Genomic DNA, 23,077 nt, shown 5'->3' with positions numbered 1-23,077 from the left:
TCCCTACATGGTGCATTCTTTGAAGTCAGTCTTTCATGACTAAGAGGTTGTGTGCACTCTTTAGACACTGAAAAATAGCAGGGCAACAATTTTGCCCCAGCAGCCTGAAAATATTCCTTCTAAAAGTATGCACTAGTGGCTTCTTTCCATGAACTTGGAGCAAAGTTGCATTTCTCCTTAACAGTCAAGGTTTAATGGCATGGACAGGAGCTCAGTCGGCTGTATCATCAGAATCCCTCTTATCTAGACTCCAAGAAAAAATGAAATAGCAAGTCCTTCTCATTTCTCCTTAACAGTCAAGGTTTAATGGCATGGACAGGAGCTCAGTCTGCTGTATCATCAGAATCCCCTTATCTAGACTCCAAGAAAAAATGAAACAGCAAGTCCTTCCATTCACTCCTTCCCCACAGTTTTCCCCTTTTTGCCTAAAGCCTCCCCAGGTAATCCCACCGGTGCTACAGCTCTGGTTCTGTTTTGCCAGAAGGACACACTGTGTCATTGTACATGTATTTTCACCCAGGCCCATCCTGGGTAGCACTGTGGGGAAAGCTTCGTCTTGGCACAGAGTGAGCTCCTTGTCCCCACTCAGGTGGTCAGCAGGGTTTTCCAGTGACCGCACAGGAGTGGAGCAAACAAGGCCATCACATCAGTGCCTCTCTGGGTCGGCCTGGAGAGCAGGCACAGGGCTCAGAGGGATTGACTTCTGCCATGACTCCACTGCTCCCTCATCTTATGTTTACAGAAGCAAAGAAAGAGGTGACAGCTGAGGCCTCATTTATCATCTCGTGTCATTATTGCATCCTAATAACAGGTAAGGACAAATTGTGAGGTGTTCAGATGGAGATTTGGAGTAAGAAAGTGAGGGGAAAACGTTGTGATCAACAGGTACTGACGTCATGGAGCTTTGCAGTCCTTCCATTTCCCTCCCCTGGTTTGACTATTTTGTTTAAATATGACTAAAACAATTAAATGTAGTACTTCCAGTTGGTGTTAAATAATACTGAAGGTACCAGAAAGGCTGCATGAATCTCTGTGTTTATGATGAACAAATTATGTTGTAAGGTAAGAAGCACTGTCCTTGCCACAGTTGTTTGATCACGTCATTTAAGTTAAAAGAACAGAAAAATATTTCTATTCTGAATTTATAATCTGGGTGAATAAATATTGTGCTGAACAAATACAAAAAGTTGTTAAGAAATTGGAGACCACCAAGATTTGGGGTTGTTAAAAAAGTTATTTTTGAACAGGGTTGGTCCAAGTAAGTCAATTCCGTCGGAAAGCTGTTCAGATTGTTTTCAATAAAAATATTTCTTATCTGCCTCAAGACTTGCCACATACAAACAAGATAAAAGACTTAAAACAAACAAGTGGGAATGAAAAATTTGGAGACCACTTTGTCCCCCAGCCATGTCCTGAAATAAGTCTGGAATTGGCCATTGTATTTTATTTCCTGGCTTTCAAAAAATCAAAGGACTGTCTTCAAAGTGAAGCTGTAGGGAGCCATATGGGTGTTTTTGGAAAAACTCTTGTATTGTTAAACACTGAGTGGGACTGTCTTGTATTGATCCATTGTCAACAATGTGGGCCACCAGATCGGCCAAATGAGAATGTGTTTACTGCTTCCCCCTATTGATGCTCTACAGCCATTTCAACATAAAGCTTGACACAAATTTTCCACGCTATAAATGCTATTATCTTCTCATGACTCCATGTTGGTTCTCTCTTTTCAATTACGTGTTTTCTTCTCTTTTTGATGACATGCACATGCAAAGAAAGGCAGTGAAACTGACGCAGGGAGCTGGGGAGAAGGAGTCTGGGGGTGACACCTGCAAGGAGCGAGGCAGGGTGGGTCTCTTCTGTGGGTAATAAGTGACAGGATGAGTGGAAATGGCCTCAGATTGTGCCAGGGCATGGTTTAGATTGGAAGTTAAGAGCTGCTGAGGGAACTGGTGGAATCAGCATTCCTGGCAGTGCTCTGAAGGCGTGTGGCCTTGGTTTAGTGGTGAACGTGGTGGTGCTGGTCAATGGCTGGTCTCTATTGCAAGGCCTTTCCAGCCTTAATGATTCTGTGATTCTAAACCGTGTTTTCATAGTTGTGCTTCTGCCCTATCTCTTTAAAAAAACTAAACTGATTAGGTTTTTCTTTTTTTAATTTAATCATTGCCCTCTTTCCTTAGTAAGTAACTATTCACTTTCCAAAAAGCTTTCACACATTTGCTATGCCGTTACTAGCGGCTCTTTGGCACTCCGAATTTTATACGTATATTTTAGCGCACTCCTTTCTAGACCGCTCCTTTCCTCTCAGTGTAGCAGCCCTGGCAGCTCTGTAGGACGATACAGTGCCAAGTGCCAGCCCGGGGCCGCTAGCGCTGACCCGGCTGCGCAGCCACAGCGGCACAGCCCACACCCGCCATGGCGGGCCCGGCGCCTCAGCGCCGCGCCGCAGCCGCGCATGCGCGTCGGGCCGTTGCCATGGCTGCGGGCGGACGCGCGGGCCGGGCGGCGGTGGCGGCCATGGCGCTGAGGCGGCTGCCCAGAGAGGTGGTGCAGCCACCATCACTGAGGTGTTTAAGGACTGGCACTCAGTGCCAGGGTTTGGTTAACAAGGTGGTGTTTGCTTATGGGTTGGACTTAATAATGATCCCAGAGGCCTTTTCCAGCCTAGCTGATACTAATTCCTATTTTGTATCCTTCATTTATGAGTTTTCTGAGTGGAGCCGTGCTTTGAAAAGCAATGCTGCCAGATTGGCATGGTGTATCCTGTACTCAGGTGACTCAGTGAATTTTCAGAAGTGAAACAAGCTGGAGGTGGCCAGCTCAGGAATTGTATTGGTAAAAAGGATCTTCCTTTCAAATTCAAAAACTCACCCACTTTCTGCCAGTGATTTGTGGCACGGGCTTTGTCTCCAGCTTGACAGAAATATCCACAAGCAATAATCATACATTACATGGATGGTTTACTTATTGCAGTGCCAACACATAAAGAAATGGAAGAAGCTTGTGAACAGTGTAGTCACAGAAGTGTGTGACTTTTCCTGTGAATTTTGTGAAATGCAGAATGACACAGAAGTTTATCTAAATTATCTTTTCCCACAAAGTCAAGGAGCAGCTGAGCCCTTTATCAGCTGTTTCAAAACAGCAAGCCATGTGGTTAAACATTTTAATACTCCAGTTCAGTGGAAGTTGCAGAGGTGCCAGAGCAAACCTGGGAATGTAAAGCGTTTTATGATTTCTGATACATTACTGCACTCAAGCCTTTGCAAAGACTAGAATAAATATAATGGGTTTTGCAAAACATGTTTTCTAGGCTTCCTGGGACACCAAACTACAGCAAGTATCTTCAGGACAGCTTCTTTGAAATTAATGCTGATGACGTGATGCAAAATGTTGTTGGAAAAAAGAGCTTGTTCATTTCCAGAATAGAAAATATCTCAGAAATAATATTGTTTAATATCCTTTTTCTTATAAGCATATCAGAGTTGTTAATCACCATGCTTGCTCTCAGCCATGGCAGCCAACCTCCTTCCAGCTCCAAGAACTGGAACTGAGTCTCCTGAAGCTGGTGGAGCTATGAAAGTGTGAGTGCTGCTGTCTACAGTGCATGTTATAAAACTTCAGAAGTCTAATTATGACCTGTTTATCACTTGTTTTTAAAGGAATTATTCTGGAATATGTAGAAGGTGGTGAGTCAAAGACCAGATCAATAGATCTGCTTGATCTTAGACCTGAGTAAGTATGATACTGCTTCAGATAACAGCACTCTCTGTGTTTATCTAGCATGTTCATGTACAACTCTATTTGACTGTGTTACACGTAACTGAGATCAGCTATTGGGTAGAGCCTGTGTGCTCTACTCAGCCAGCTCAGCTAGGAAGGGCTTCAGAAAAATAATAAAGTGCCACCATTAAATAAAGTTACCCAAATCCATGGAGTTTATTAGGCTGAAATACATGAAGTAATATGATTGTCTTAATAGCAGCATTGGTATGGAAGAGGCCTTGCATGTAAGCCCAAGTCAGCAGGCAGTGTAACCTGGATATGCAGGATGAAAAATCCCAATTTAAAAATTATTAAGTTTTGTCTACTTAGGACTGTCCAGTATGGTGCTGTGGGTAAAACCAATCAAGTCTCTTCGTGAAAGAAATAAGTTGTCTGGTGTTAGTGAACAGGAGTATAAACACTGAGAGGATATTCTTTTATGATGTAGTGGCTCCCACTTAGAAGACTGACGCAGAAAATCCCCTTAGACTTGAATAATTCCCATACCTACAGAAATACTTGGCTTTCTTGCTAAGCTGATTTTAAGAGGGTATTGTGATTTGACTGCTGGGTATTGTCAACCCTTGGTTTCTCAGAGAAAGCCAGAAATCAGTAGTTACCTGATGAAATGGAAAGAGGATCCAGTTGGACAGACCAGCTGTGTGCCCCTTGCTGGGGGCTCCAGGGACATCAGAACACAGCACCACTGGTAGTTACTGTCAAAACTAAGAGTTATGGAAGCAGCCATAGATTTCTGAAGCCACAGAGATAAATTTAAGACTTTGCACACATAGTTTGTCTTGTTACTACTTCATGGGCAATTTGTTTGGAATTTATGAAATTCCAGTATGATTCAGATATCTAAACTGACAGTGTGGGACACACATCTCCCATGCCTGATCCTCCATGGAAGTTGTTCCAAAAGATAAATTTCTTCCAAGCTACAATTTTTAAAAGTTGAATTTTACTATACAGCTTCAGTAAGAGAGGGAAGGAAATATAAAAACCAAGAAAGATTTATTCTTATTTCTTTATGCCTTTACAGAATTAGATAAATGCATAACATTTAATTGCTTACTTCAGTTTCTTTGCAAGTAAATAATATTCTTTGGTTTGAATTCATAATTATTTCCAGAGGATGGAGTGTGGTGGGTTTGGGGTATTTATTGAGTTTGTTTTCATTCTTTTCTCATAATTAGCACAGATGTTACAGCCTTAGTAGAAGAAATCCAAAAAAGAGAACCTCTCATCACAGCTTCCTGCTTGGAACATGTCATACATCTAGTGCAAAGATTGCAGGAGAAGCTAGGGGAAAAACAGAATCACAAATTCTCTCTTTTTAAGGTCAGAGGCGTCTTTAAAATAATTTTGGGCATTTGGGGGGGTTTAAGTTGTGATACTGTGAGTATATTTTTACTGCTGTGTATTGTGCTGTATGACTGATTCCTTGGCACTTTTCAAACCTCTCTGCACTTTCAGAGCAACTGAGTCTGGCCTGATTTTCCAGCCAGGAATTCCCCCAATAAAGCTGAGAGGTATAACTGTCCCTAGATATTGTTTTCCCAGGCTTAATCATTAGGGTGTGTTTTGGATGGAGAGAAATCAATCTTTTATTTGTTGAGAAAGAGTTTGTGGGCCAGCAACACCCACAGTTACATTTCAACAAAGCCTGTAAATCGACCCCACGTAAATTAGCTGTTGGGAAAGGACCAAAATATTTTCATACATGTGTCTACTTGTTCTTCATTTTGTGAAAATTGTGGGATTTATGCTGTTATTTTATGGGGTTTTATGCTACATGCAGTTGTCATTACAAATCTTAGTTTTCATTGCTTTCTTTCATTACTGTTATCTTTGAATATTGATAAATTGATTTTCAGCTTACAAAGAGCACTGGAATATTTTTTCAAAGAAAAAGGATTTTTAAGAACAATGATTACAGAGACCTTTCAGAGCTTCAAATCCAGGACTGAGTGTGTCAGAAGAGAATTGGTTTAATTGTATTTAATTGTGGAAATGAAACTTTCTTCCACGTATTACATGCTACAATCTGACATAGTTAAACGTTGTATCTTTATTGTGTCAGCAGATGGCAATGTGTAGTTGTTGAACAATGCTGGTCAGTGCTATGGCGTTTATTGTTACCTTAAATTAGAAGAGAAAAAGAAGGTTTGTGTTGGTTTGTTCAGCTGTAAAAATCCCTTACATGTTCTGAGGTATAGCTTTGATTCTTTTGACCAACAATACTCATCTGGGTGAATTCTGCAAAGAAATATGTATTTAACCTTGAAAACAGAGCTATGTAGCAGGGCATCTTAAATTTAAAAGTTTCTCTTCCAAGTTATGCTCTCAGCTGAGATAATGCCTTGCTTTTCAAAAGCTTTAGAAATTGTTTGTTCATCACAGAGACTGACAAAATCTTCAAATGCTTGTTCAAACTTGAGTGTAAATAATGTATTTGTTCATTGTTGGGTGTAGTGCTGTGCCTGAGCTTCTGTATTTGGAAATAATAGAAGCAGGCAAATCCAATCAGTGCTGGATTATTTCCTTCACTCAAGAGTGGTTAGAAGTGTGTGAAAAGAACTTTTTTGATGTTCAGTTTCATCTAAGGTTTCTAAATGAAATATGAGTACCAGGTCCTTTTGAGATACTAATAAAATATAAGAGATGGGTGGGAGTGAGATTTGTTTTTCTTTTCCCTGAAAAAAAAAAAGTTTTATGTGTACATTGCTTGGAAATGAATGGTTTTTATTCCTGTTGCACTGGAGAATAAACTGAAACAAGTGTATAAGCTCATCTTTTTGTTATTTCCAGTAATTGTAGTGATGGTGGTGTGTTAGGCACCCTGCAGAGAAATGAGGTATTATAGCAATTTCTCAGGTTCTAAAGTGTTCCAAGGCATGGGATGCTATAGTAATTTGCAGATTTTTATCTTAGGTACAGCTTTAGCAGATTTTGCAGAACGGAGGTATATTTTTTCTAATATTGCCTTAGGGTTTGATTATTGTATCATTTGCACAGGCAATTCTTGCTGGCTCAGAGTTCTGTGGATGAAGCAACTGCAGCACTGGGCATTGGAAGAACAGAATTAGTCTCATAATCTGAAATTACATAAAAACACATCTCGTTTTCCTCCCTTTTTTCATAATTTCAAAATACCTTTGTTCTTCAGAGCTGCCTGCATGTAGTCCTAAAAAAGTTATGGGTGAGATTTCCATAAATTTCCATAATTATTGATTCTCATATGCAGACGGATATTGTGGCTCTTTTTAAAAAACAAAATATTTTTGTCATTTCCACATCTTGATTGCCCATTCCCACTTCAGCAGCTGAAAGTACAACTTGTGTTGCTTTCTCAAGAGAGAAGAAATTGCTGTTTCTGTAACGTAAAATACATTTTCTGTTTCTCTCTCCCTCTCAGTCCTTCACTTATCAACTGTTATTTCCATTTTGATGAATCCCTACTCTTCTGAGCAGGAGATCTATGAGCCTTTCTCATTTTCCTTTTGGAGACAGGCAGCTTGGAGGACTTGAGATAAGCAAAAAAAGTTGAAGCTCTGGTAATATGTCAGTGATTAAATCTCACTGTTCATAAACAGTTTCTTCTTCATTCTTACACTGCAGAAAAGACCTAGTGAACCACTGGGGTATTTTTAACTTCCCTTTACTTCACTGTCAGCAGTTGTGGTGATTTCCCAGTTTATGATTTTATTATGGTTTAGACTTGAGGAGAGGGCAGCTTCTAAAAGGTGGAAATTATTCAAGTGCAAACCATGTTTTACAGCTGCCAATTTATTCATACACCAACCAGATTAAATTTTTTTGTTTCTTTTTAAAGTGTCATGGCAAGGTGACTTCCACTGCAGTATCTGAAACTATTTTCACCTCTGCTTAATAAACCTCAGTTTGTGTTACTATGGCTATGGGCTCATTCACATGAATTATCCTGTAGTGTCTGATTAAAGCACTGTTAGAAAACAGTGCCCTACACAATCTGTGCAGACATTAAAGTTGAAATTCTGTCTTGGAATTTTGCCTTGCTGAGTATCTTTGTTATGGTTTTGCACAATTTGTCATGACTTCATAGGACAGAGCTGAAACTTATATTTCTTATAAGCTGTAGCTTATATTTATTTTTTTGTTCCTGTTGTGTACAACAAAGTCAAGTGCCAGCTGGAAGCATCCCACACCCTAAAAGTCTCAAATTTAACTGGATTTCTTGGTTCACTGGCTATGGCTTAATATTAGTTGGGATTTCTTTTATCAGTGATCTTACATCATCATGGTCTCCTCTTTTGTTTTGCCCATTTAGCTCTGGTCTGGGGTTGTTTTGCTGGTCTTGAAGAAGGTGAAGACAATGCAAACATGGGAAAACAACCAGTTCATTGAAATAAAAGAGAAAATTGAAATCTATACTATATAACATCTTCAGTGGTAACCTGATGATTAATGTGGGGTTTCTTCTTCTCTAACAGGAGGACAAGAAAAAATTAATCTGTTGAATATTCTGAGCAATTTTGTTTATTTTTTTAGCTTCAAATGTTTTACTTCTCACTGCCTCCACTTCTATTTCAGGTGCTTAGAACACACATATTGCCTCTGACTAATGTTGCATTTAACAAATCTGGTTCTCGGTAAGTTGTTTTCAAAGTCAAGGTACCTAATACTTAATTGAAGTTTTGTACTTGTAAATTAAATGGTAAGGAAATGTCAGTGCTCTTATCTTGCTGCAGAAAGAATTCAGCTTTGCAGCTTAAAAGCAGCTTCAGGCATAACTGGAGATTATATTTCAGGCCTCTGTGGAAAACCCATGGGAGATGCAAAAAAGTAGCAGATGAGATTAAATTAATGTGATTTTTTTTCTTCCACAGTCATAGTCTGGTGACAATTACCATATTACACCTTTATGGCAATAGCACCTTTATGGCAGTAAACTAAATATTGCTAAAAGCTAAATGAGTCTTTGACATAAACTTATTTGGGAATTTCACTGTAGTGAAAGTGTAACTTTCATGTTAATTGATTTCACTGTGGACATTTGTCTAATAATTTTTTCCTTCATATCTTAAAAGCAACAGGATGCTTTCTAGTTAAAATACATTAAAGATTAGAAAAATATGTTTTTTTGACTAAGATGTTAAAAAGAAAGAAGAAAAGGAACCTCTATGGTCATAAATCTCTATTTCTGAATACAGATTTAGGGTCTGAGACAATGCTAATTAAAATCTGTGGAAATAAATAATTTGGCAGTGCCTTGGGACCAGTAAGATATTTGCTGTATTCAGAAATGAATTTCTCTTTGCTTTAGCTTTATCACTGGAAGCTATGACAGAACCTGCAAACTGTGGGATACAGCATCAGGAGAAGAGCTGCATTCTCTGGAGGGACACAGAAACGTTGTCTATGCCATAGCTTTCAATAACCCCTATGGGTAAATAAATTTCCTCTGAGATTCTTCATAATTGCTAATACTGTTATTTTACAAATGCTCTAACACAGAACAGACTATTTTAAATTGAAAGAGTTCAACTTCTGAGTTTGTAGAGTTCAGCTATAGCTAATCACTGTAGGATGACACTGTCATTATTTGTACAAGAGATCCATTCAAACATGTTTTCTGCTATCATTTTTAAAAATTAAATTTAGAAATTCTAACCAAAATTTTAATTAGGTATTCAGTCTGAGTCTAAATGAGTATTCAGTCTAATGAGTTAGTTGAGTGTATTGAAACACAGTTTATTTCAGTAATATCTACATGATCAGATTGTATTCTGAATGTTAATCATTCTCTTCTGCCTCCATGTAGTTGTATGTGGTGTGACATGTAAGCACTTATGACAATCCATGTTGCTCCACTTAAGGAGAAAGAAGTGGATTTTTCCATTTGCCATTACAAATTCTGTATTATTTAGGACATGATTTAGAAATGTCACAGCTTTTGAGTAATTTTTGTAAAATCCACAAGGTGCTGCTGTGTGAACATCAGATATTAATTTTTGCATGTTTTGTTTTCCTCAGTAAGTTTTTGCCCTAGGCTGGAATTGCCACCTGTTAGGTGCAGGGAATTATGTGTTAGCTACTGAAGTTTCATTGTCATTTGCTTGCTGAGGAAGCTGTCATGTGTGAGAAAACCATTTTTTCTGTAAAGATAAATTAATTCATATTTTTCTATTGAATCACATTACTGTTGGATGTCCTATTTATCAGTTGAAAAATACACAATTACCAACAGGAAATAAATGTTAAAATATTTGTTCTTACACTATTTGAAACTTCATCTCTTTTTTCTATATGAAAAGAAAAACTTAGACATTTTTGCGTCAATGTCTTATATTCTGATATTATTCTTTACTTTATAAAAGCTTTTAATGAAGTTCATTTATATGGCTTGGTGAAACTAATGACAAAAATCTGGGCTAAGATTAATAACTAGACTGAAACATAAAAGTGGAGAAGCAGCATACAGCGAGACAAAGCCTGATGAGAACCTTGAACTACTTTTGTATTAAAAATTTGATAAAACCCCCTTTTTTTTTCTGCTAATCTTCACGTTTTGGTATAGTGCCCCTTGGTACATTTTCTGGAGGTTGATAAAACCCCCTTTTTTTTTTTCTGCTAATCTTCATGTTTTGGTACAGTGCCCCTTGGTACATTTTCTGGAGACTTCACTTTAGTCTTGGTCTAACTGCAGATGGTCACAACACTTCCACTGACTTCAGTGGGAGTAGAGTTCAACTTCTGAAGTTTGGGTGAACTGCATTTGTAATTGTTGATAAACAGATGTAATCTGATGAAATTATATAACTTCTTAATAAATCTGTAAGTGCAGCACAGCACCATCCCTAAAGCAGGTCAGTCATCAGTTATGAACACTCCTGTGCTAATAGATAGGTGCAGTAGCACTCTTAGAAACTCCCTGTGTCTGCTAATTTTTTGCCTTGCTGTAACTTGTGTTTGTGAAATCCTGCTGCAGGGTCTTGTAGTGTGGCAGTGAGCACCAAAGTGCATTGGAGCTTCCAAGGCTGGGTGTTGTTTCTCTGGATTCTGCTGTCTCTGGAGTCAGAAGGTTTTTCTACATAAAAATTACAGCATTTTTTTTGTCTTTCTATTTAGTGACAAGATTGCCACTGGATCTTTTGATAAAACCTGCAAAGTGTGGAGTACAGAAACAGGAAAATGTTATCATACCTTCAGAGGACATAGTGCAGAAATAGTGAGTAGTGATGGATGTTTCTTATTCCTTTATGTTTTTTCTCACTATCATTGATGACTGTGGGTTCTGACTCCCTTTGAGCTCCCACTGGAAGGCACAGCTATTGTGGCACATCTACTCATACATCCAGGTCCTCTTAGCATTTCTGCACTGCAAGGGAGGAGAGTCTGACAGTTCTGGAGATAGAATAAACCCTCATACACTGTTTGAAATTATATTGTTGTTTTAACTTTGTTCTGATTTCCCTGTTTGCTAAATGTTAAAACATTGAAAAATACCATAGCAACTGGAATTTTCATTGTACATATTTTTTGTTTGATTACGTATCACATGTTTTTCTAGCTATCTTGCATTTCCTCCCATATTTGCAGAACTAAATATACAAGAACATCATTGCTTGTGTTGTTGTCTTTCACAGAGATCTGTACTTTGTGTACAGAACCAATTGGAGCTGTAGGGGAAGGAATTTCTGAAATTTAAAGTGTGTTAACTGGGAGTATGTGGGATGCTGAAATGTCAAAGATCTATGAAATTAAACCAGTTTAAACTTAAAAATGCTTGGTTTCCTCTCCCATGCACTAGGACCCCTATCAGCAGTAGCAAGTGCCTTGATGCACAAATTACAGTTTGAAAGATCAGGGCAAAACCACTAAAACTCTGAATTTCAATGATGAATGTTTTGTTTTTCTTTTTTCAACCCAAAAACTTTGGTTTTTAAATTTTAATTGGTTTTTTTTTTTTTTTTTTTTGGGTTTTTTTTTTTTTTAATTGCTATACAATCACTGTCCACGAAATATTGCTGAAAATTGTTTCTGAAAAAACAATTTAAATTTATTTGTAGATTGAGAGGCCTTAACTACAAAGAGGTGAGAAAACGGTGGTTTACTATATTGGGATTTGGGGTTTGTTTCAGTGTGTTTTTGATTCTCTGGATGTTTGAAAGATCAGGGCAAAACCACTAAAACTCTGAATTTCAATGATGAATGTTTTGTTTTTCTTTTTTCTTTTTTTTTTTTTTAATTGCTCTACAATCACTGTCCATGAAATATTGGTGAAAGTTGTTTCTGAAAAAACAATTTATTTATTTGTAGATTGAGAGGCCTTAACTACAAAGAGGTGAGAAAACGGTGGTTTACTATATTGGGATTTGGGGTTTGTTTCAGTGTGTTTTTGATTCTCTGGATGCTCTGAGCTACTCCTTACAATGGAGAACATATTTGCTTATTGAGAAGGGCTGCAGTGGTTTTACTTCCACAAATCAGTCAGGTAAATGTTTAAAGGCTTCTCCATTTTTTCTGACTTCTTAGAGGTAGATTAGACCCAGAGTGTTATGAGTTGTGCTGACAAGTAATTAGAAGTAGGTAATTGCCAGCAGGAAATGATGTGTTTCTCTGAATCCGACCTGTTTCTGAAAGGCCATTATTGCATCTGATACACTGCTGGCAAGGGCATGCCCACAGTTACTCAGGATGAAAAAACTGAGCTGCTATTTTCCTCTTTTCATTGCACCTGCTATTCTTTATTTGCAGAGCAATCACACCAAATAATTGCAGAAAATGGGAGGATGAATACATGATTTTTTAATGTGAGAAATTAATTAAAGTAGTTGTTGAGCTTTTATTCTTTCTTTTCCTTAAATATGATGTTGTGGCAATGCCCTTGGCAAATGACATTGATAATGACACCTGATAGGGTAAGAGTGCACAGAGTGTGTTTGTGGGTACACAGAACTGTTTGGAAGATCTTTGCCCCAGTTTCATCAAGTAACAGAGAAAATCTACCAAATGATAGTGCTAGTGAGCACTGTCAGACTGAACAGTAATTGTAAGATTTTAGTGAGAATTTTGAAATAAAGAAAACAAAGCATGTGCTTGCAAGGAGTCCACTTGGTTTGAGTACTTATCCAGAATTATGTGGTAAGATTTTGTTGCTGTTCTAGTGAGTGATTGGAAGAATTCTGCAAGTTTTCTGTATGTCATAAAATATTATCAGACCTTTGTCTTATTTAAAAATAGTAATCCTGACCCTTGTTTAGTTTACTTAGAAAGTATATATAAGTGGACTCCTTTAAACTTTTTCTACCCCATGTTTCTCGCTACAGGTATGTTTATCATTTAATCCTCAGAGCACACTCTTGGCAACTGGAAGCATGGATACCACTGCCAAATTATGGGATCTAGAGAAAGGAGAAGAAGTAGCCACTTTAAATGTATGTTTGCATTCCTTATGCTTTCAGAGGTGTTCCTTGCTTAGTTTTCCAGCTGAGATAAGTAACAGTGTAACCATTACAACTGTTTCAAACCTTGCAGTTTCTTTTACCAGGTGATCCCATAGTGACTACAGTTCCAAAACAGAATAAGAAAACTTGAAGGGAATGAGAAAGCTGTGGTGTTTTATGAATCCTATTTATCAAAAGACAGATTTTCTCATTGCAGTGGCATCACTGCTCTAGATTAGAATCCCTTCCATTACTTGTTGAAACCTGCTGCTCTACTGTCAGTTGTGACCTCTGTATGGAGGAGGTAAGCATGGGCAGAGGACAGCATCCAGTTACCTCTAGATTGTCATCCCTCTGTGCTCTGCATGGCTTGCTGGCATTCCCAGGGTCAGATTGGCCTCTGCTGCTGCAATGCATTTCTCTCACATAAATTCTAAGTCATATATAGTGAATAAGCTTCCTGCTTAAGTGGTGTGCCTGAGTTGTTGCAGTTGTTGGGATATTGACTATTCCACAATCAGGTAGATCTTTCTGTCAAAATTGTGATATTCTTGACAAGACGGTAAATAAAATAGTGATGAGTTGTGGAAGGATTATGCTGCTGAGAAAACAGGACTACATATTAAACAATATTAATGGAAAAGTAATAATTTGTATTCTCATACTCCTTTTTAAAAATTCTCTCAGGGGCACTCAGCAGAAATTATTGCTCTGTCTTTCAACACCACTGGAGACAGGATCATCACTGGCTCCTTTGACCATACAGTAGCAGTATGGGATGTTGGCACTGGCAGGTACTAAAGCACTAATATTATTTTACTTTGCATGATTTCAGGACAAATTAAATAGAAAGTGTTGAGCTACACCTTACAGAGCTTGTATTTCATTTAGAGTTTATGTTCTCTGGTCTTGTAATTTGTTACTCCTCTTCTCTTTGTTCTTTTGAAAAGCAATGCTGCTCATGAAATACTTTTGTATTTATTGTTTTAAATTCTATCTTATGAGTGCTAAAGAGGTGGAAAGACTGGACTGATCCTGTGCTTGTTCCTGTGAATTCTCCAAAGAGGAATATATTTTGTCAACATGGAAACTCATGACTTGCAAGGTGTCTAGGATTTCTAGACTGTTTAAGTAGAAAGCATATTTTGTATTACAGAAAATGATTCTGGTTATGTTATCTTTAAAAACTATAGAGGGTGTGTTTTTCCTTCTCACTATCCTTCATCAATATAAATTTAAAATGTGTTCTCCTTTGACTGTAGAGAGCAAAATCTCTTGATTAAGATGCCAACAAATAATAATGCAAGAGGTAAATATTTGCTTGTATAATGCTGACAAATTCAATTGTTTTGTCAGTGGGAACTCAGTGTAAGTAAAATAATATGATCACCCTGATTACTGACAAAGTAATTTATGAAGATAACCATTCTATTTTGTTTACAGGGGTTGTGCCTTTCTTTTTTTTTTTCTTTTGAGAGCAAGGGGAATATCTCTGAAATTTATACATAAAAGGAAAGTGTTTGTATAGTGATATCTTGGGATAATAGACAATATATATAAAAGTGAGACTAAGTGTGTGATTTATAAGTTGTGTACACATAGTGTATAATTTAAGGCTTGATCCCATAGTCTTTGAGCTTATTCAACACCAACACTCATTCAGCAAATCGACCTTTGAATTCAATTTCCTTCAGCCTGATGTTCTTGCAAGTATTTTTGTGTGAAAACAACTTCCTTGGGCTTATTGTCTGAGCCTACAGTGAAATCAAAGTGTGGGGATTTTCATGTTGCATTTTTTTTTCTATGAAATCAATATGAACTTCACATCAGGGCCATTACCAGCAGATTCTCCCTGGCAGTTCTGGTGATTAGCTAGTGGGCAGTAGAATTGTTCCAAGACCAGCAGTCAGCCTTTCAGATGGCACCTGGGCATGAATAGATTTAGGAATAATGGAAAGTTGCAGTCAGAAAGACTGTCAGCAAATCATAATTTACTGTCAACACTTTCAGGTACATTTGCAAAAATCTTGTAGGTGAGGTTTTGTGTGCTTGTTTTTCACCATGTGAATTCCATGAGGTGTACAGCTAAACAAATTTGAGTTTCTTCCAATTTTGCTGGCTGATGCTGCTAAGCATATATGTTCCTGAGTTTTATTCTGGGTAGGTGCCCTGAACTTCCCTGGGGGAAATTGATCTAGGGACAGGACAGCTGAACAAAGTTTGAGATTCTTTTCATACAATACTGTGATTTAAAAGAAAAAAGGGTGAAGTGGGAAACACGCTTTTGTAATCCAGGTCTGTATTTCCATGGCAGATACAGCCCATTGTAGTCCAGTTGAAGGTGTCTGCAGAGCTTCATTTGGTAAATCAACAGCCTGGTCCTGTATCTTGGGTCAGGAGTGCTGGACACCAGAGTGTGAGAGAAAAGCAGTTTCTCATTTGCAATTATAGTCAAATACTAGAGCATCCATAGATCAAATTTCACTAGGAAACTGAAGGCTAAGGAAATACTGTCATGACTAAAGCTGATTGCTTTTAATAAAAAACTTAAATGGAATTTTTATGGCACTTCATAAGTCTCTCTTCTGTGTTCTTTCTGTATCTGATAAGAGCTTCTGTAAGATGTTCTCCACATTGCTATTTATTCTGTTTCTTGATCAGATTTTTATGTCAAAGCTTGAAGGCCGCACTGCCTTTTTGAAAACTGGAAGTTTAAGCTTTCAGCTTTTAAATTAAAACTTTTTTTTCTAGGTATTTCTAGGTATTTTGGGCATTAGGTATTACAGTAACAGTAGTCTTGATGACCAAATAATATGTTTATAAAATTGACTTTTCTTCTGTTATCTGCTTGTTGATTTTTTGTTTTACTGTAAAAAAAAATCTACACAATTACAATAGTATAGACCTCACAGTGTTAGAAAATAAAAGGAGTAATTCTGCAAAATGCTAAGAATGTAATCAAGTTTTTGTTATTATAAACAAACAGCAAATTCAAAAGCTCAGGAAATTTTCTTTACTGTTCATTTAGCACATATATTAATTTACCTACTCTTACATATCTTGTACAATGAATAAAAACATTTCAGTCACAAACTAATTTAGTTGTTTTTCTAGTCATTAGTTTATCTGTTATTTACAGTCTGCTTCTATTAATGATGCAGTGATACTAGCATTGTGATAATAACCCAACTTGCTAATCCTTTAATAGATGTATATCTCAATTAATCTTTTTTAGGCTTTGTTGCCTTATAGGCCATTAAATAGGAAGCAGTATTGGCTAATTGTATAACCTCTCTACTCAGATAAAGCTGAAGAATTTAATGGGACTTGTATTGCTAGTCTTGTGCAGCAAGAAGTTGAGGATTAATGAGGATTAGAAATCATATTTCAGTTGGGCTGTCATTTGCCTGTTATTTGGGAACATGCTTGCATTAAGTACCTGATTAACTTCCATTTGATCTTCAGTGGATTTTATAAAAGGTTTAGATTATATGGAGTTTTAAAGATGTACTGTTTTTACAGTTCATTGAAGTAGGATAATGGGAGAATAATGTGGAAAAACTTGCTGTACTTGCTTAGCATGTAGATGAATACAAGGAATCTGTCGCTGGTGCTGAAAATCATCACATTTCACTGGAGATACATTCACTAAAATATTTTTGAAAGAGAAGGGAGGAAAATTCCATTTTGTTCTTTACTGCCTCTTTTTGCCAAAAATAGAAAATGGAATTGATGTAGTACTAGAATCCTAAATGAGCTGCACCACTCCATTTAATTGCTTTAATGGTGAAGACTTGATGCTTTAACTATACCATTTTCTAAACTTGTAATTTATATGTGTATATAAAAATACACACTATAAATGTAAATGATTATTTAAATTTGTTTTGGTAGGTTGTTACATACTTTAATAGGCCACCGAGGAGAGATTAGCAGTGCCCAGTTCAACTGGGACTGTTCTCTCATTGTCACTGGATCAATGGACAAAACGTGCATGGTAAGCTGCTTCAGTAGGTTTACTCAATAGAGCTACTTGACATATAAAATGTATCTTTTTTAAATTGAGGAGCATCATTTTAAAGTAGTACATGTAATGAATTAGAGAATTTACAACTAAATGTAAAACCCATAATCTTACTAATTTCAGTGAAGTCTAGTTAAGTCTTGTTTAATCAATACACTGAACTAAAAAATGTATAGAACATTAAACTAATGAAAGAATGACTCATTATTGATTTGTATTCAGCTTTTGTGTTTTACATGTCAGACATCAGAAAGGGCCTCTACGAGTTGCTCTATCAATCAGCTAGGTATCTATAAAGTGAATTAGGCCAAGGCAGCAATGCAGTGCCCCTGTTTGTGTGTGCAGCTGTGGGATGCTGTGACAGGGACACACATAGCCACGCTGGCAGGGCACAGCAAGGAGGTGCTGGATGTGTGCTTTGACTACGCCGGGCAGCGCATTGCGACGGCCTCTGCCGATGGTGAGTCGGGGCCTGCCTCTGAACTGCAGCTTCAAACACCTCTGTCCTTCCCTTTGCCTCTGCTTTGGGTGTAGCTTGATGAACAGGAGGACTTGATTCAAAACTATCAATCTGTTGCATGACAGAAATTGGGCATTCAACTTTAAAAGTTTTCTCCAGTGACAAAGTCCTTATTTTCATACTTCAATCAACTCAACATGTCTCCCCTTTAACTTCAAACTTAGAAGCAAATATTTCACTTGTGGCTGGAAATACATTTTAAATGTGTATGTAAATAGCTTTTGAGTGGGTTGATTTGGTGGCTCAGATTTAGCCTTAAATGAAAAATGTAGTTGGAGTTTTATTGGTGGATTTACTAGCAGGCTTTTCTAATGCACAGCAAAAGAATACACAATAAAGAGGTAGTGAAAGAAGCAATTTTGTTTTGTTATTGGTATGCAGAAGTTTTGCATGCTTATTATTTGTCTAGGAATCACAATAAATAGTTTTCTATATTCACCTGCTCAGTTATTTATATTATACTGCATAATGACAATACTGTATTCGTTTTAGATACACAATTCCAGAAACAGCATACCAGACTGGATGGGGAGGACTATTTGGATCTATTTTCCTGTACTTGCTATATTAAGACAAGAGCCAATGTAAAAAGTTTCCTGATGTTTAATCAATATCTTGTTAAATATAATGAATAGATTATTAAATAGTTAAATATAATGAAAGCTTTATAAATATATTGTACATGCATTCTGAAATAATAGGCTTCAGTAAACTGTGTTCTATGTGGACCTTTGTATTTGTATGTTAGGAATTTTTCAGGAGAATCCATTTCTGGTCAGGAAAGGAAGTAAATATTTTTCATGCAGATTACAGATTTTTTTTTTAAACATACTTTACCCTTGGAGGAAACTCCGTGAAGTTTGCCTTGTACTTCTTCCAAAATTAAACCTGAGAATGAGTTCCTTCTGACCTTATTCTAATATTCTTACTGAAATGGGTGCTTAAGCATAACAATCACATATGGCTCCTACTGCAACAGGGTCAGCAAGAGTCTATAATGCAGGAACAAAACAGTGCATTGCAAAGCTAGAAGGACATGAAGATGAAATTTCAAAGGTAAGTTGTGTGTGGTTTGCACCTTTTTTAATTTGACTCTGTGTGACATCCAATTCACCAGTTATTCCGTAATGCAGGAATACTGTTAATCATTATACCACCACATTCTTTAAGATAGGTCTGGCTAAGAAGTTTTCTTTACTAAAACAACATTCCTTTTGGCTGAAAGCTATCCGACAATGATTGTTTACCAATTTCCCACTTCTGAGCTTAGACAATACTGGGTGTGTTACTCCTAGGGATTCCAAGAGCCACTTCTCTGTATTGTCATGTCATTACCATTTGATTCCTTAGAATGGTGGCAGCTGCTTAAGTCCATTCCTCCAAGGGGTGGACACCTGGCTTTGATGCCATTGAAATGACTGGTTTTCCTTAGCTCTTTCCTTTTCCTGAAGCAGTTTATCAGTTGGGTCTGCACACACACTTGGTGAAGAGCAGGGGAGCAGAGAGGGAGATGCTCTCTAAGTGCTCCTTCAGTGTGATTGTCAACAGAGCTCATCTGACCTGTCCCAAACTCTGCCTGTGTTATTCTGCCATTGGAGTCCCACATTCTCTGACAGAATGAGCACAGGGTTTTTCATCTCTTGTTGACATCTTAAGGCTGTTACCTCTAAGGCTTTTACCTTCCTTCCTTTCTTCCTTCCTTCTACCAGATGTGTTCCTCTTTCCTCATTGTCATTTCTCTGCACACCTGATTTATGGAATGGAACAGAAAAAATATATTTCTGTGGAAAAATATATGGAGAATCTTGTTTTCAAAAGTGCATAAGGGATTTGGAAATACAAACTCTGTTTCGAGAATCACTTGGTCATGAGGAGTGTGCTCACGTGCTTTGCTTATCTGGCTCAATTCTGAACACCAAGGTTCTGATCCAAATAAATTTAGTTGCTTCCAACATAGTACGTTTTTCTCAAACTTTATTAACTTTATTTTTTATTGCTTGCAGCTTTTCATTATTCTTTCAAATAGATAATCTCCCTAGCTTCCAAGCTAGTGTGCTATGTTTATGCTGCTTTTTCGGATGTATTTTGATGTTGAAATATTAATATTTTTAATCTAGGATGGTTCTTAATGAACAAAACTTAAATGCTTTCATTTTATTGTTTTGCCTATAAATCATTTTGCTGAAGAATAGAAAGTTCAGAAGGATTGGTCTTTCCTCAGTTACTAAAGTCACTGCATATCTCACACTCAGTGCTGACCCACTGAAGACAGTCTGAACCCCTGCTGCTGAGAGGGTGGGTCAGAGACAGCTTCCATCAAGGCCTTAGTGCTGGAGGAGAGAATCTGCTCCTCTGGGAGCATGGGGAAAAGGCCATGTATTTGTGCAGATATTCTATGGAGATGTGACCACTTAGGAATGCTATTACCTGGAGACTGGATTTCTGGGGAGCAGACATTTTGCCTTCAGTGATTAAGCAATTTTGAATTATATAATAAACTGGTATTGTCCAGTTAGTGCTTGAAAAATGTACCTGATTATCTGGAAATCCATGCAGTTATGGCAGTGAATGTTTAACAAATATGAAGACTTACTATAAAATTAATTGTTTCCAGTGCAGATTCTGATAACAAAGATGTATGTTATTTAATATAAAACTCTATAAAACGTATAAATTTTACATTGGAATAATGGCAACATTTAAATAAAGCTGCTATTTGGAAGTTATGATCCTGTTGTAAGGTCATGGTATATCTGCTTTGTAAAAACACAAAATTTTCAGCCACAGAAATTTGCCAGCATGACTCTAGTGGAATACTACCCTTGATTTTAGCTAAAAAACTGAATGCAAGAGTTGCTGCTTTCTATTTTCATCTTTCAATCACTTTGATATGCTTCTTTCTCTAGGCATACTGACTTGCTGAGTAACAGAACTCATTTCTGTATTTTTAAAGGTGTGTTTCAACCCTAAAGGCAATTGCATACTAACAGCCAGCTCTGATAAAACAGCTCGGCTCTGGGATGCTGCTACTGGGCACTGCCTTCAGATATTAGAGGGTCATGCTGATGAGATCTTCTCCTGTGCTTTTAACTACAAAGGGGATACAATCATTACAGGTAACTAACACATTCTATTTTTCTTTTCTTTTTTTTTTAAAGACATCTGAAATCTTGCTACAGCAAAACAAAAACAGTCTGAAAACTTTCCTGAGGCCCAATGCAGGTACCAGCAGTGACTTACAATGTAGTCAAGAAAATCTAGATCTTCATTTTAGAACTGAAATTTAAGAGAATATGGCCATGAACAAATTTGTGCAAAGGCATGGGCACGCCCTCCCATCTCTCCAGTGGCACATACCAGCACCAGAGAGGTGACTAAGCCATTTTCTCACAATGCATTGCTATGAAGGAGGTGTGGATGAACAAAAGGCAAAGGAGCATGCCTTTGGTGTAATAAGTACTGAACTCGGACCAGGTTTCCTTCATTTCAGTCATGGGATGCGATGATCTCAGCTGAAAGTATTGCCCTTGATTCTGCTGCCTGTTGCTAGTTGTTGAGAAAAAAAAAAAGTGTCTCCTGGGTACATTGTTGATGTAGGTCTTAACAAAAATGGATAGACTGTGCACCTGAATGCTCCTTCACAATGTGTGTTTATTACTAGGGAGCAAGGATAACTCCTGTAGAATCTGGCACTGACTGAAGAAAAGGATCCAGTTTGATGTATGCCTGCCTATTTTGTGAGTTTCAGAGTCAATAAACTCAGCCTGTCAGATCTGTTTTCTTTCACTATCCTTGTTCACCTTCTTTTGAAGTAGAGCAGTTATCTAGATTTGATAGGTTTGACATGGATATGGCATCACAGAACTGCGAGGTTGGAAGGGACCGCTGGAGGTCACCCAGCACGACAGCCTGCCCTGCTGAGCCCTTGCATCCCAGCAGGCTGCCCAGGACTGATGTGGGTTTGAATATCTCCAAGGATGAAGACTCTACAGTTTCTCTGTACAACCTGCTTAGTATTTGATTACTTACATAGTAAAAAAGAAAACTAGGGTTTTTTCCCCCCTTACATTTAAGTGGAATAGTTCCTTATATTTCAATTGGTGCATGTTGCCTTTTCACTGAGTAGCAGTGAGAAGAATCTGGTCTGTTATTTCAGTCACCAGAGAGAAATCATGATTACTGAGAATGAATGCATAGGATAACTCAGTTTCTTTATGTGTGATTTTTAACTTGTAACCTTTTTAATAAAAAAAAAAAATAGAGCATAATGTAATCTCAGTCGTGAAAGGAGTGTTGGTATGCACTTACTTTGAGGAGTTTTGTATTCATTTTTTGTGTGTGTGTAATAAAATATTGAATTAAAATGCCAGTTTTTGTTTTTGTAATACAATGCCCCATTTATATTCCTGGAGAAAACCAGCAGCCATTTATGAGCTGTCTTGCTATTAACTATTGTGTGTGTGTGTGCTGCAGTTAAACTCCCATCTCATCCTTGTCCATATCTTTCCAGTCAATATATGCCTTTCTGCTCAGTCCTCATTCTTGTATTTTGAAGTGAGGAAAAAAAAAATAATATCAGTGTTGACTTAAACTTGGAATCCTGGCCCAGTGATTAAGTCCAGCATGACGAAACTCTGCTTTCCAAAGTTGGAAGCCAAGGATTGTGACATAAATGGAGAAGTGGATAAGAAACTCCTGCAAGTCATTTACTAGCAATGAGCTTTTAGCCAGGCATTCTTCTCCCAGAAATTGCCAATAGGTTTCACCTGTGCAGAGCTGGCTCCACTTGCTGAGAGCACCTGGAAGTGCAGTTGTTCTTTGCAGGCATAGTGAAGGAGCAGAACTGAGTGGTCTCCTCCAGCAGACTTGAAAGAAGGATGAAGAGGCCAAGAGAGGAAAAAGGAAGTGTACAGCAGAGAATGAACTTGGAGGTATTTTGTTTATATTTTCTATCTCTGGGTGATTATGGACTTCTAAATGTTGTTAAATGTAGTAGGAATTTACTAAAGCTGATGTGTTGGGACTACCACTGAGTGCTTTCCAGCACCCTTGTGTGCAAATGAAGAAACAAAAGTGCCTGTCATCACTTGGCTGATTTCCTGGTTATTTCAAGTAGTGCTGTGCTGTGGGAGAAGTGAGCAGAGAGCTGCAGATCATTTAAAATGAAACTTTCACCAGTAGGGAAAGTGGCTGCACAAATGTCTCTGTAATGCCTGTGGTGCTTCCTAGGTTTTTGTGCAAAACCTTCGGATGTCAAAAACTTATCTCAGTTAACTGGAACTGAAAGGGCCAGGAGGGGCAGTGCTGTTCTCTTGGTTGGTTTAGAATTGCCCAATGTCCCTG

General features: G+C 37.6%; 1 protein-coding gene across 1 annotated transcript; it reads left to right on the top strand.

Moving 5' to 3' along the window:
• The first annotated feature begins 681 nt into the window (after positions 1–681).
• Positions 682–22,063, top strand: DAW1 (dynein assembly factor with WD repeats 1). The gene is made up of 13 exons (XM_039722322.1): positions 682–811; positions 3,657–3,729; positions 4,959–5,103; positions 8,335–8,393; positions 9,068–9,190; positions 10,873–10,972; positions 13,074–13,181; positions 13,878–13,984; positions 17,085–17,187; positions 17,560–17,674; positions 18,714–18,790; positions 20,688–20,850; positions 21,396–22,063. The coding sequence occupies exons 1-13, from the start codon at positions 709–711 to the stop codon at positions 21,428–21,430; spliced, it is 1,311 nt and encodes a 436-aa protein (XP_039578256.1). The 5' UTR covers positions 682–708; the 3' UTR covers positions 21,431–22,063.
• The last annotated feature ends 1,014 nt before the right edge of the window (positions 22,064–23,077 follow it).

Source organism: Passer montanus, unplaced genomic scaffold (genome assembly GCF_014805655.1).
Source record: "Passer montanus isolate IOZ18808 unplaced genomic scaffold, ASM1480565v1 scaffold48, whole genome shotgun sequence".
Lineage (NCBI taxonomy): Eukaryota > Metazoa > Chordata > Aves > Passeriformes > Passeridae > Passer > Passer montanus.
Note: the sequence above shows the minus strand (reverse complement) of the source record. Positions and strands in the feature narration are given on the sequence as shown.

What these genes read in the sequence shown, in the direction of transcription:
- DAW1 (XM_039722322.1), top strand. Translation starts at nt 709, where the DNA reads ATGACTCCACTGCTCCCTCATCTTATGTTTACAGAAGCAAAGAAAGAG. An exon ending in TGGGATGTTGGCACTGGCAG is followed by an intron (nt 13,985 to 17,084) that starts GTACTAAAGCAC and finishes TTGTTTTGGTAG; the next exon opens with GTTGTTACATACTTTAATAG. An exon ending in CAATGGACAAAACGTGCATG is followed by an intron (nt 17,188 to 17,559) that starts GTAAGCTGCTTC and finishes TTGTGTGTGCAG; the next exon opens with CTGTGGGATGCTGTGACAGG.